A 14486-nucleotide genomic window follows, 5' to 3' on the forward strand; every position below is an offset into this window, starting at 1 on the left:
AAAACCTTAGTAAGGCCACACCTAGAGTACTGCATCCAGTTTTGGTCACCACACTATAAAAAATATGTTGAGACTCTAGAAAGAGTGCAGAGAAGAGCAACCATGATGATGAGGGGACTGGAGGCTCAAACATACAATGAATAGTTGCAGGAACTGGGCCTGGCTAGTCTAGGGAAGAGAAGGACCAGGGATGACAGGATAGTGTTCTGTACAGTCAATTAGCATACTCGTAAACCCCGCGTCGCGATTGGCTAAAGCGCGGGGCGACCGGATTGGCCGAGCGAGCCGCACTGATTGGCCCGTTGAGAATCTCCCGTGATTGGGTGAGCTAAGCGCGGGAGATTCGAAGCGGTGCCATTGGTCGCGGCCGCCGCGGCTTGGAAATAAAGCCGCCGTTTTTCCTTCCAAGTTCAAGCTGTACCCGGAGCACAATAAAGAGCTGAAAATAGTCACTGACTCCGAGCTTCCTTCCTGCGCCAGACACGACAGATAGCATCTTCCAATATTTGAGGGGCTGCCCCAGAGAGAAAGGGGGGGTGTCAAGCTATTCTCCAAGGCACCCGAGAGCCAGACAAGAAGCAATGGATGGAAATTGAACAAGGAGAGATTCAACCTGGAAATAAGGAGGAATTTTCTGGCCATGAGAACTATCAACCCATGGAACAGAAGTTGCCTTCAAGTTTAAAAAAAAGGCAAACCTGACTCAGTTTCCCTGGCCGTTCAGGGAAAAATTCATGAGGCAATTTGAAGTAGGGGAGAGAAGCTGCAGAAGGACAGAAATAGTCCGGCAGCCATTTTGAGGGGAAAGCAACTCCTCCTTCTCCACCAAGTCTGTGAGGCGGTCCTGGAGTTGCATGAGTGACAGGCCTCTTGTTCAATCAGAGGAAGCAGAGAAGTCAGGCCACTGCCAGCCAGCCAATCCCAGGGAGGGGTGGGGATATCTTGGCAGTTGGTGATTTTTTTCACCTCAGGATTCTTTTCAGTAGTTTCAGTCACTTGTTTGCAGAGGTTGTGGTCGTGTTTGGTGCCTGACTGGCCTCCAGGCTTATTTTATTTCTGTTTCCGAATAAGCTTGAGGTTCCACTCCACTTTATGCACTCCTTACCTTCCTCTTTATTTCAGTCTTGTGTCTGACAGATGAGGAAAAGTGTTTGGCCTGACCTCCTCCGTCATAGGGCTGAGAGAGAGACTGGGCAAACCCAAATCCTCCTCTAATTCTAGCATCTTGCAAAAGTTTTCACTTTATTCTCGCTTTCTTACCTTGCCATATATATTTCAACACAATTTCATTTAAATCTTCAAAGTAGTCTTTTCCAAGCCTAATTGGAATTGTTTGAAACAAATATAAAATTCTGGGTAATATATTCATCTTGATTGTTGATATTCTCCCTATTAATGACAGTTGTAAATTTTCCCATTTCGCCAAATCTAACGCTATCTGCTGTTTAAGTTTTATATAATTATTCTCTTTTAGTGTACTGCATCTTGCTGTCAAGTATATCCCCAAGTACTTGATCTTATTCGTGACCTGAATTTTCAGTAGGTCTGCCAATTCTTCCTTTTGTCTTGACAGCATATTCTTTGTCAAGATGTTTGTCTTATCTTTATTTATTTTCAAACCAGCCACCTTTCCATATGTCTCTATCTTTTCTATCAATTTTTGATGCTGTTTCTAGTGGGTCTTCTAAGATAAAAACCAGATCATCTGCAAATGCTTGCAACTTAAATTCTTCCTTTTTAATTTTCATCCCTTTTATATTCTTTTCATCTCTAATATTTCTGTTTAGCACTTCCAAAGTTAACACAAACAACAAAGGTGATAGTGGGCACCCTTGTCTTATTCCTTTTCTTATATCGATAGATTCTGTCAGTTCTCCCTCTATCATTACCTTTGCCATCTGCTTATGATATATAGCTTCTATTGCTTGAATAAATTTTCTAGCAAAGCCCATCTGTTTCAGCAGTAATAACATGAATCGCCAATTCACATTATCAAATGCCTTCTGTGCATCTAGAAATATCAAAGCCATTTGTTTTTCAGGATGTGCCTCGTAATATTTCAAAGTGTCCAAGATTACTCTCATATTGACTTTGATTTGTCTCTGGCAGAAATCCATTTTGGTCAGGATGGATAAAATTATTTAAATATTTTTTAAGTCTTTCTGCCAATATTGAAGAAAGGATTTTATAATCTGCATTTAGTAGGGAGATAGGTTTATAATTCTTGATTTGTAATGGATCGGTCTCCTCTTTTGGAACAAGTGTAATATAAGCTTCTGACCATGATTTAGGTATCCTCTTCTTTAACATAACTTTATTCATAACTTCTAGCAGTGGAAAATTCAATGATTCTTGTAATGTTTTGTAAAATTCTGCCGGAAGTCCATCTGGGCCTGGTGCCTTTCCATTATTTTGTTGTGCTTCAGTTAACTCCATTATCATTATATTGCTTTCTAACATTGTTTCAATTTCTTTAGGTATCTGGGGTAAATTAGCATTCTGTAAATACTGTTTAACTCTTTCCTCATCAATATTCCCTTGTGTGTATAGTTTCCCATAATAATCTCGAATAATTTCCTTCTTCTCTTTACTACCATAGCAAACTTGGCCTTGGTCATCTATTAATTGCGATATTTTCCTTGATTCTTTCTCCTTTCTCAATTTATATGCTAACCATCTACCTGGTTTATTTGCATCTTAAAATAGTTCAGAGGAGATATGTGTTTGAATTAATAAACAACCAGTTGTAATTCATTACTAGTCAACAATCACTTAAATATGTGCCAGGAGTGTGGGGCAGCAGCCAAAAAAGCCAATGCAATTCTAGGCCACATTAGTAGAAAATCAAGATCACATGAAGTTCTAATAATTTTTCAATGAGCCTGAATGGACCCCAAGCTGCCACAAAAATGTGGTTGCACCACATTAGAAGTCCTCAGACAAGCTCCCCCCTCCCAGCTTACCACAAACCAGTTTTATTAATTTATTTATTAAATTTTAATGGCACCCATCTCATTCATACAGTGATTCTGGGTGGATTACCATAGAATAAAGTTTTTAAAAAGGAGAATATAAAGATAGCTAAATGAAGAAGGTTAAAGGGAAAGCTGTTTATTTGAGCCTGTTGCATGGAGGCTGCGGCTACGTCTTTCCCAGTCTTGGCTAAGTAAATTGTTTAAACCCCACTTTTACGGGACTCTTTGAATCATTGAATCCTAGACACCTTTGTCCCTCAAGCTGGGCCACTTGAAGATTGGTGGACTTCAACTCCCAGAATTCCCCAGTCAGCATGCTTTAAGATGGATGGACTTCAACTCCCAGAATTCCCCAGTCAGCAAGCTTTAAGATGGGTGGACTTCAACTTCCAGAATTCCCTAGCCAGCATGCCTTAAAATGGGTGGTGGGATTCTGGGGTTGAAGTCCACCCATCTTGGTGGCCAAGCTTGAGAAACACCCCGTTAGGATACAGAAGCTGGACTATTGTGACATTAGCCACAACTCCACCAGGGTGCGCTGGCTACCAGGCTGAGCTACCGGCAACCTTCCCACTCCAGTTACGGCCAGGTGCCGCTACCTGTTGAGCTGCTGCCAAAACCCAGGAAGCAGCAGAAAGATTTTAACTCCCAGGATTCCTTCTGAACCAGCCCATTTTGAGAAATGCCGGAATGAAGGAACTTCTTGATGCTTTGCTTTCCTTTCCCTCTTTGTGCACATCTCCTGTGTTGGCTGAATCTCTTCGGAGCATTGGACGTTTCCTCCCAAAAGGCAGACAATCTTCCTGTCAGCACAAACCTTCAGGATTTATTTTATTTTTATTTATCGAATTCATCGGCCACGCATCTTACCACAGGGTAACCCTGGCTATTTTTAGCCTGGGGGCAGAGAAAAGAGAACTCGGGGCACCCAAAGTTGCTTCCCCTGGATCAAACCAAGCCTTGGGTGGAGTTGTAGAAGTGAATAAATAGGACATTTGGCCTGGAGCTGCCTGCCAAGGGTTGGATTTCAGCTGCCAACATCCCCGACAAGGTCGACCCCAAATGTTGGTGAAGACCAGATGGCCTATATCTGCTTGAAACAGTATGGAAGGGACCTTGGAGGTCTTCTAGTCCAGCCTGCTGGCCAAGCAGAAGACCCTGGACCATTCCAGAGAAGTAGCTGTCCAGTCTCTCCTTCAAAAACCTCCAGTGACGGAGCAGCCACAACTTCCGGAGGGAAGCTGTGGCATCATTCATTGAACAAGGCAGCTTGGGCTTGCTCTGAAGGTGACCCAGAGCCTGAAGGGAGGTGAGATCCAGGTAAAAAGGACCCTCCTGGACCCTTCAGCCCCCATCTGGCTCAGGCCTGCTGGTTGAGCTGCCCAACCATTTCAGGGATGGGTCTGTTCTTGCAGGAAACTTTCTGCCTATCTGGAAATCCATCCCATAGTCTGGCTGGAGGAGTGAGTCGAAGGCCCTCCACTTCCCCTTAGTCATCCCTGGAGAACTCTGCTGGTCACTTGGGCCTCCTGCCCTGGAAGTTGAAATCCACCCGTGTTGGCTGGGAATTCTGGGAGTTGAAGTCCAGACATCTTCAAGCGGCCAAGGTTGAGAAACATTGTGGTGCCACTACTGGAATGCCAAGTTAAGCAAGAGTTGTTTTCACCATGATTCACTCTTATGCAACTCGGTGCTAACTCATTCCTGGACTGGATTCCAACTGTGGCTATGCCATCGGCCACCAGAAGATGCACTAAAATTTCTTGGGCTGCAAAAGGTCTAATCAGTGTAACTTTTTGCAAGTTAAGGTCAAACCAGTGGTGGGATTCAATTTTTTTTTAACTACCAGTTCTGTGGGCATGACTTGGTGGGCGTGACTTGGTGGGGCGTAGCTATCCAGGGGAAGGATACTGCAAAATCTCAATTCCCCCCCCCACTCATGGGGGAAGGTTATGGCAAAATCCCATTCCCTCCCCACCCCACTGACCTGCTTTCCAGCTCCATTCTCCTGTGCGGAGCAACCAAAGAAGACCCAGCCGATCATCTGGGACTAAATGAGAGGCAGAGAATAGATGGGGCGGGGCCAGTCAGAGGTGGGATTTGCCGGTTCTCCGAACCACTCAAAATTTCCACTAGTCCAGAACTGGTCAGAACCGGCTGGATACCACCTCTGGGTCAAACTGATACCAGCAAATGCCACCGTGCTTGAAGAGTGGGCTACAGAGTGAAAAATCAATGCTTCCTCACAAGTAAGAAGTTCTGCAAATGCAACCATGATAGCTGGAGCACAATCGTCCAACAAACGTTTGTGGCTGTGTATTGGCTTGAATCTGGAGTCATCTAGTTGTCCCAAAGGTGCTTTTTCCAATGCTAGAAAGGAAGGGGGGGGGTGTTTTTTTCCCCTTTGAAAACATTTCCCTTCTGATTCAAGAAGCTTCTTCAGTTCTGATTGACTGGGAAGGAATAGAAGGATTATATTTTTAGCAGTCATCTGGTCGCTCTGAGGGTTCCAATATTAATTCTCGGAGAGTCCTTGTGGATTTATTTATGGTCTCAGGGGGGTCACCTGAATCAGTACAAACAGGTGTGGAGCCTTCTTGGAACTTCTGAAAGGACAGCGTGGTGTACAGGAGGTGGGTGGGGTCGTGTTCCTCCCAGAGGTGGGCTTTAAAAAAATTAGCAACCAATTCTCTGCCCGGGTTGCTGGGTGGGCCCGGCCTCCTGTGGGGGGACCGTTTTCACTCTCCCTGGGCTCAGGAAGCTTCCCTCGAGCCTCCAGGAGTGTAAAAAATGGGTTCCCCAGGCTCCGGAGACCCTCTGGAGGCCAGAACGGGCCTGTTTTTGGACTTCCATAGCCTCCGGGAGGCCCATTTCCTCCCTCCCCAGGCAGATGGATGGACCACTGAATCGTCTCTTGATGGGTTTGTTCTCTTAAGTTGTGCCACGCATTTGTGAAGTGGTCATTCGTTTCTCCAACGTACAACAGATCTGCACAGCAGCAGCATATGCCACATTGCTCAGTTTGCAGCTGGGTGTTTTACACCTTGGGGTGGACAAGCTTCTCCCTTAATGTGTTCTTGGACTTAACATGTGCATGTATGTTGCGTTGTGTTGGGTGAAAAAGTACAACACAATCCTTTCAGCAGTCTCAAGAAAACTCCACGCCAGTGGTGGGATTCAACAATTTTTACTACCGGTTCTGTGGGCGTGGCTTGGTGGGCGTGGCCATGTGACTGGGTGGGCGTGGCTTGTGCTTTTTTACAGCCTCCACCTGATTTTGGGGCCTTCTGGGCCTCAGAAGAGCCTCTGGGGGAGGGCATTTTTGCTCCCCTAAGGCTCCTCTGAGGCTCAGGAAGGCAAAAAATGGAGGAGGGGGGCTGAGCCATTTTTTGCCTTCCTGGGCCTCAGCAAGGGGAGTCCTGGCACAGGTGATCTATGTAGAGCTGATTGTTGGGGGGGGGAGAAAGAAATATCTTAGGCGAACGTCAGGCGGGCGGGTGGGGTAAGCGAGCATCGGGTGGGAGGGCGACCGGGTTGTGGGTGTGGCCAGCCAGAACCTACTACCGGTTCGGCGACCCACGCCCAATTCTTGCTACTGGTTCGCCTGATCTGGTGCGAACTGGCTGAATACCACCACTGCTCCACGCCCATTTGCACTATTCAGGTGACCCTGAGGGCACAGACAAACCTCCAAGTGGCTCAATGACTCTCAGGAAGAGTGCCAATGGCCAGAGGATTGCAAGGCATATAAATCCTTCCATTTCCCACCATTCAGTCTGAACTGAAGAAACTTCTTGGATGAGAAGAGAAACATCTTCAAGGAAAAAACAACCCCAAAGAAAGTATTTTGGAATAAGCACCTTTGGGACAAGCATGACCTGGCTGACTGAGAATCTCTATCTATAGAGACTTAGCTAGCTGTTTTCCAATGTAAGTGGGCTTCCCATGTTGGAAGGGACCTTGTAGGTCATCTAGTCCAACTCCACGCCCAAGCAGGAGACCTTACACCATTTCTGACAGATGGCAGTCCAGTCTCTTCTTGAAAGCCTCCAGTGATGGAGCTTCCACAACTTCTGAAGGCAACTTCTGTTCCATGGGTTGATTGTTCTCCCTGTCAGAAAATTTCTTCCTATTTCCAGGTTGAATCTCTCCTTGTTCAGTTTCCATCCATTATTCTTTGTCTGGCCTTCAGGTGCTTTGGAAAATAGCTTGACCCCCTTCCTCCTCTCTGGGGCAGCCCCTCAAATATTGGAAGGCTGCTCTCCTGTCTCCCCTGGTCCTTCTCTTCCCTAAACTAGCCAGGCCCAGCTCCTGCAACCGTTCATCATATGTTTCATCTTGGTTGTCCTCATCTTACAAACACAATCAGAAACTTCATCATTAAGCAAGGTGGTAAGTGAGTTAAGTGAGCTAAGCCACAGTGTGATTTGGGTTCAATGGAGCAAGTTGTTGTAAACGGAGCCATTGTGCTTTCTGAGGAGTATAATTGCTAGACGACACAAATCTAGTTCACAGCTAGATGGCAGCAAAGAATTGAAATATTCCAAATATTTTTGCTTGCTGCCATCTAACCTTTCAGGTTTCTGCAAGTAGAATATAGCAATAGCACTTAAGACTTATATACCGCTTTATAGTGCTTTCCAGCTCTCTCTAAGCAGTTTACAGAACCAGCCTTTTGCCCCCAACAATCTGGCTCCTCATTTTACCCACCTTGGAAGGACGGAAGGCTGAGTCAACCTTGAGCCTGGTGGGATTTGAACTGCAAAATTGCAGCCAGCCGGCAGTCAGCAGAAGTCACCTGCAGTACTGTAATTTTACACCTGGTTCGCCGAACCGGTAGTTGCAATGATTGGCTGGCCCGGCCTACTCCACCCCTCCCAGGAGTCCCCACATGGCCCGTTTTAGATGCAGGTAAGTACAGAGGGTCGGGGAGGGTGAAAAACAGGCCTTCCGGAAGTTTGAGAAGGCCGGAAGTGGGCCTGTTTCCAGCTTCCAGAGAGCCTCTGGAGCCCAGGGAGGCCATTTTCGCGCTCCCGGAGGCTCGAGGAAAGCCTTTGGAACCCAGGGAGGGTGAAAACACCGCCCCCCCCAGCTGTGGTGCAGGAGGCTGACTAGGCCACGCCCACCATGGCCACGCCCACCCAGCAACTGGAAAGAGAGAACCCCTTGTTAAAATTTTTGAAGCCCAACCCTGGTTATAAGGCACAACGCAACAAGTTTTAGAGAGCCAGTTTTGGTGTCCGTCAATAACCCGGAGATGGTGAGTTCCTGCCTTAGGCATTGTAGGAAGTTAGCACCCACCCCTCCTCTCCTAGGAAAATGAAATATCCTAGGAAATATTAAAAAGGCAGAATATTTCCCCTAAAAAGAGAGGTAGAAACTCAGAAGCAGAAACTCACCTCAGAAGCAGAAGCTCAGCCCCCACCCCACCCCCACTTGTTAATGGGCGGGCCGTTAAAGCCTGGGCCAGAGTATTCTACGTAACAAAGCCCGCTACCCATCTTAACACCTGGCCTGTGAAGATTGCATCAGCCAGAAGCCATGTGGTCCAGACAAAGCCTACAAAGTTAGCTAAGACCCCCGCCTCTGGGAGTCTGACAGCCAGTGGGATACATTTCTTGCACAGGAACAGAAAACACTAAGGTGGGGCCCAACAGAGGGTATATGATTAAGGGTCTCTCCCCCTACTTGGAACTGAACCCAGAAGGATAATTCTTCCAACAGCACGAAGCCGGCTGGGTGATCTTGTGCTAGTCCCTCTCAGCCCTAAAAAGGAGCCAATGGCGACCACTTCTTGAAAGATCTTGCCAAGAAAACTGCAGGGCTGTGTCCGAACAGTCTCCAAAGAACAACTGGACCTCACTGAATGCAGAAGAACAGAGTTGGGAGGGACCTCAGAGGTCTTCCAGTCCACCCCCCTGCCCAAACTATTAGAATCATAGAATTGTAGGGCTGAAAGGGACCTTGGAGATCTTCTAGTCCACCCCACCCCCACCCCCCCATTGGAGCAGGAGAGCCTTATAACCATTCCAGACAAATGGCTGTCCAATCTCTTGTGGAAAACCTGGGGCTTTTTAAAAAGGCCAACCGCAGCAAAAAATGGAAATCTTCCTCGGAGCACAGCCCTTCCAGTCAGCAAGATTTTGCTTCCTGCCGAGCAGGTCGGATGGCCGGGGCGTGAAGGAGGGCTGGGCAGCCATTCTCTTTCACGCGGGTGCTGGGGAAGGAATGCCAAGCAGGTGTGTCTGCCAGGCGAGCTTCCCTCCTGGCGGATGAGCCAAGATAAGAATCTGTGGCCACGGGAGCTGGGAGAGGCCTGCTGTGTTCAGGGACTGGCATCCCCTTTGGATGGCCAAAGTCCTCCAGGGGATTCCTTAAACAAGGAAAACACAGGTACAAAACTATTAAAACTGCAAAGCACAAAAAAGGGGAAAACATCTTCAACCCACAAGGAAGCCGCCCAGAGTTTCCGGACAGCATGGCAGGTGGCATATAAATGAGTAAAATAAATACAAGGCAGTTCTGGATTTACGACCATTTGTTGAGCGAAGTTACAACGGCGCTGGGAAAAAAGTCAGACTTATGACTGTTGCAAGCATCCCCAGGGTGTGTATGTGTGTGTGTCAAATTCAGCCGCTTGGCAACTGACTCGTACTTATGACGGTTGCAACATCCTGATCACGCGATCCCCTTTTGCGACCTTCTGACCAGCATGTGGGGAAGCTGGATTCCTTCCACTACCGTGTTACTCACTTAACAACAGCGGTGGTTCACTTAACAGCAGTGGCAACAAAGGTCGTAAAATGGAGCAAAACTCACATCATAGTTGTCTCGCTCAGCAACAAAGATTTTGGTTCAATTGCAGTCATAAATTGAGGAAACCCTCCTGCAATACATAAAGGAACAGCTTGGTTGCAATAAGCAACTGCAGTATAACTGCTGGGAGCATGTCTGGATGGGCTCAAGAGAGCCAAGAGGGCTGGGGAGCACGTTTCTTTTGAAAAAATAATGTACATACAGGTGGTCTTCGCTTTATGACCACAATTGGGCTCTGACTTTCCCTTGTAACACAAGGGAAAGTCATTTAAGCGAGCCTCTCCCAATTTTTTTTTCGCCCTGGTGGTTAAGCAAATTGCCACAAGTTGTTAAGTGAGTCTCACTGTTAAGCGAATTCGACTTCTCCCACGGGCTTGGCTTGCCGGAAACTGGATGGGAAGGTCACAATTGGTAACCCCGGGATGTTACAGCTGTCATGAGTTACACATCAGTTGCCAAGCCCCTGGATTTTGTCCACATCAACGCTCCTGTTAGTTACAGGGATCAAGGTTGCAAGTCGACTTCTCCAGGGTTGTTCTAATTTCGAACAGTCACTAAACGAAATGGTTGTAAAGGGAGCACAGGAAAAGATGTCTGAAACAAGAGCACTGTCATGCCCCTGGTGGAGACTGACTCCGAGGGAGAGGAGGAACAGCAGACAGGGAATGGAAGTGTGGCTCCGGAGGTTGTGGAGGAGGCTGGGGAAGGGTACAGCCCGGCTCACCGGTCAGAGGAAGACCCAGGCACATCCCCTCTCTATCCTAGGGCATGCAGGGAGGAGAGGATAAGGGAGACACATGAATGGCGTGGTCTATGTAGGAGGAAAGGGCTCTGATCCCCTTCATGGGTTGCAGCTGTGAGGACTGTTTAAAAAGACTGACATGCATATGAGCCAGTGCTGGAAACAAAGCATGGAAATATCTCTGTCATTCCTGTTTGGCGTCCTTCCCAGTGTGTGTTCCGATATCTGTGTAGGTCTTCAAGCCTTTATCTTGCTTGGTTCCCTTAATTGCTTCAGTGTGGTTTGTGTTGTTTTTACTCTTTATAATTTATAAGCATTTTTAGTTTAAACGACGTTTTCCTCCTTTCAGTAACTGCTTGTGTGGGAGTTTTTTTGTCTCCAGTCAAGGATATTTGGAGCCCTGAAGCAAACTGAAGGAATAAAAGGGGCTTCACCTATTTTTGTGACTGTGTTTATTTTGTATCCCACCCTGGGTCATCACAAGCAGGCCCTATGGGAGGATAACCCCTCTTGTTGTGGTTCCCTACAACCCACATCGACCCTTCAGGCTTCACGTGTCCCATCTTTAGGCCCTGGGGTCCTCAGAGGGCCCCCCTGAGTCCCCCATTTTGGCCCCCAGCCTCGGAGTTGCCACCTCAAGGAATTGTGATGACTTGACATGGCCGCCAAGCACTCTGGCACACACACACACACACACACACACACACTTGTGAAGGCTTTTCCCTTTATAAACGAAACCTCACACCACCCCCCTTTGAGAAACACCTGTTCAAACTTGCTAAACAGGTTAATAATATTTCTTCCCTGGCTGGCTTCCCCCTCCCTCCAGTCCTATGTGTGAGGAACAGGTTGTCGAGTTTCAAAACACAAGCACAAGCGCCTCAGCGGAGTTCACCACAACTTTCATGCCGGATCTGGAAGGAGAGAAACCCACTGCTCGCCCCCCATCCAACCACCCCACCCTGGATGCCCAACGAAGACGCCTGTGGACCCCGGCTTTCCTCCAGGCAGTCGGTGACAACACTATGGGACTTGGTGCTTCTCTCCTGCGGGTGTGAGCGGGTGTATGTGTGTGTGTGTGTGTGGCACACACAAGTGGAGAGCGTGGCCGATTCCTTCGCTCGGGTTTGCCGGTGAGAAGCCAAGGACGGATTGTTAGAGCTTGTCAAGGCTTTTGGGGGGACTGAGGGCAAGTGTGCAAGGCACATTTTGTGGCCCCTGGCACCATCACCAACAATCCCCCTCTCCTTGGCACACCATGTTGTGGAACCTCTGCCTGTTGGTCCTGCCCATCTCTGGTAAGTCATCGATTTATCTTCTTCTCCTTCCCTTCATTTTCTCCCGTGCCGAGAGATGTCATCCTGAGCTCTGCTTTCTGGATGGAGAAAGCATCTTAACACTTTCCAGCCAAAATCAAATTTGACATTGACCCAACAGGTGATTGACAGTTTTGCAAATCTTTGTCTTTGCTTTGGGGAGCTCCTTTCGGGTGGGGCCAGGTCCACCTCCCACCCTATTCCTTTTGCTCCCTTGATTTTTTATTTTTTTTTTATTTTTGCACCGATAGTGCAAGTGTGTAAGCAGGCACCTGATTCGGAGACTGGGTTCCAAGCAGATCTTTCGAGACTGGCTTGTTTATTGCATCACTGGCAATCTTCTTCTCTAAAGGTCGTCCTCAATTTACAACGCTTAGTGACCATTCAAAGTTTACATGTATGACTGCTTTTCATCCTTATGGCCGTTGCAGTGTGCCCATAACTCACGTGAGCAAAAAAACCCAAAAATTAGATGCGTAGCAACCGACTCATACTTATGACGGTTGCCGTGTTCACTTTTTGTGACCTTCTGACGAACATAGTCCATGGGGGAGCCAAATTTGCTGAACAACCAGGTCGCTCTCTGGGCAGCGATTCACTTAACGGCAGTGGAACAAAAGGTCATAAAATGGGACAAAATTCACCAAACAAACGTTTCCCTTGGCAACAAAATTTTTGGGCTCGATTGCAGTCGTAAGCTGAGGACTACCTGTAGTGTGTTTTATCGGTTTTATCGATGGGTTCGATTTGTTGCAAAGGTTGGGGATAGAATTCATATTTTTTTTAGGGATGTTGACATGCAGGATGGAGGGGAAGGAATCTCCGAAAACGTCTGAAGGAACAAGCCAATATGCATGTTAGTTTTCCCAGCTGGGATCAGGAAGTAACTTCCTCGGGCACCGTGGGCTTGGACACTGGAAGCAGCGATCGCTTTAAAATCCTCCAACCTGTGAATTAATTGTCCCGTAAATGAATTGTCAGGGAAAACGGAGCTGGTTTGGCTTTGCAAGCAAGGGGGAAAAATAAAATAATCATAATCATAAAGTTGGCAGCTATCCGTTAGGTGGAGCGAGGGTAAGGCTGGGTTGCCAAGCTGGCAGCGTCATACTTCCTTTGAAAGAAGAGCAAAACACAATGCGGGGATTTCTTAATCTCTTCATAAAGATCTTTTCAGATGGCGAACGAGAATTACTTTCTTGAAAAAACAAAAAAACCAAAATCGTGTAAATCCCCATTGGGGTGGAAGCCCTACCAAAGCCTAAAATTGGACGCTTTTTCGGAGAAAGAGGCTTGGTTTTCAACTTCTCTTATTGTCTCTTCGTGCAAAAGGCAAATTTGGGTGAAAATGCCCCCCCCCCCTTTTTTTTTCCTGCCTTCTGGATCGGTTGCTTGTCTCTACGTGAAAGGGACCGGGAAGAGGAGGCATGGGGAGGAGGCTTGGTTGGGAAAAGCCAACCTGAATAACTTAGAGCCATGTTTTCCAACTTTGGAGACTTGGAGATGGGTGGACTTCAACTCCCAGAATTCCCCAGCCACAAACATACTGAGCAGGAACTTTATATGGGCTTCAGTCAAGCCATGTTGGAGCCTTTATGGCAGCATTTCAAAACCTCTGCACTTGAAAATGGGTGGACTTCAATTCCCAAAATTAAAGCATGCCAGCTGGGGAATTCTGGGAGTGAAGTCCACCCCTCTTCAAGTGCCTGAGGTTGAGAAATCCTGCTTTATCCTGACCAATTGATGCAAAGCCTTCATGTCTTCAAGGCAGAGCTGGTTTGCCATCAGGTGCAGCCAGCAAACAGTGTCCCATTGGGAGGGTTTTTTTGCCAGATGAGGAGGAAATGCTCTGCGAGGGGAATGGGGGACTCCACGTCTTTCCCACTCCAGCAAATGGGGGGACCCTCCGCCTCCCCCCAAAGGTAAAGGGGCCGCCTCCACCCAATGGGGTTGCCATTGTGTTTGCATGGCCCACGGAGCCGGGGCTGAGCCCAGTGGACAGGATGACTCAGCCTGTGGGGGGATGAAGATCCCGAAAAACTGGTTTGGAGAGATAACCGCGGATAAGGCTGCCGTGACAGCCGAGGTTGTGTGGGTTCTCTGTGGAGTCTCTACCTGTTGGGTTGCATGGCCTCTCCCCTCCCTCTCCTCCCCTCCCTGGCACCAGCCACTCTGCAGTGACTCGGCAGGTTTCCTGCATCGGAGCTGCTGACTCAGCCTTCCTGCTGGGTGCCTGTGGGCCTTGGCACCCCCTGAGTCACCCTGCCAGCCTGGGAAAAGGGGCAGGCCAGCAGGGCTTGGCTGGGGGGGAGAGGGATCATCAGAATGGCCAACCACCTGGCTTGGACAAGGACAACGGCCCTGCCCTCCCAACCATCTGTTTAAAAGGCTCTGAGTTGAGAGTGGCCTGCAGAGCCCGGTGGGAAAAGTCAAGATGGGGGTGTGTGCAATTGAAAAACATCATGTTGAAACACACACACACACACATTGGTCCTTGGAGCCCCTGTTTTGCAGTGGCGATTGGGATTTTGGCAATGGGATGAAAGTACAACCAAGGGAAAAGAAAAAGGGGAAAGAAAGGAAAGAAAAAAGAAGGGAAGGGAAGAGGGAGGAGGGAGGGAGAGAGGGAAGGGGAGAGAG

At 47.9% G+C, this 14486-nt stretch overlaps 1 protein-coding gene across 2 annotated transcripts in view; it reads left to right on the forward strand.

The window, feature by feature from the left end:
• Positions 1 to 11364: 11364 nt before the first annotated feature.
• NECTIN4 (nectin cell adhesion molecule 4) overlaps positions 11365 to 14486 on the forward strand; it is a 133051-nt gene continuing 129929 nt past the window's right edge. The window contains exon 1 of one of the 2 annotated variants that reach the window (XM_087943764.1): positions 11365 to 11831. In XM_087943764.1, coding sequence (XP_087799890.1) covers positions 11792 to 11831 — 40 coding nt within the window. In that variant the 5' untranslated portion in view covers positions 11365 to 11791. The remainder of the gene's footprint in view (positions 11832 to 14486) is intronic. The other variant, XM_087943765.1, reaches the window with a different exon arrangement.

The sequence above is a fragment of the Notechis scutatus genome, chromosome 14 (assembly GCF_049901735.1).
Source record: "Notechis scutatus isolate UNSWTSFEM ecotype Mainland chromosome 14, rNotScu1.2, whole genome shotgun sequence".
Classification (NCBI taxonomy): Eukaryota; Metazoa; Chordata; class Lepidosauria; order Squamata; family Elapidae; genus Notechis; species Notechis scutatus.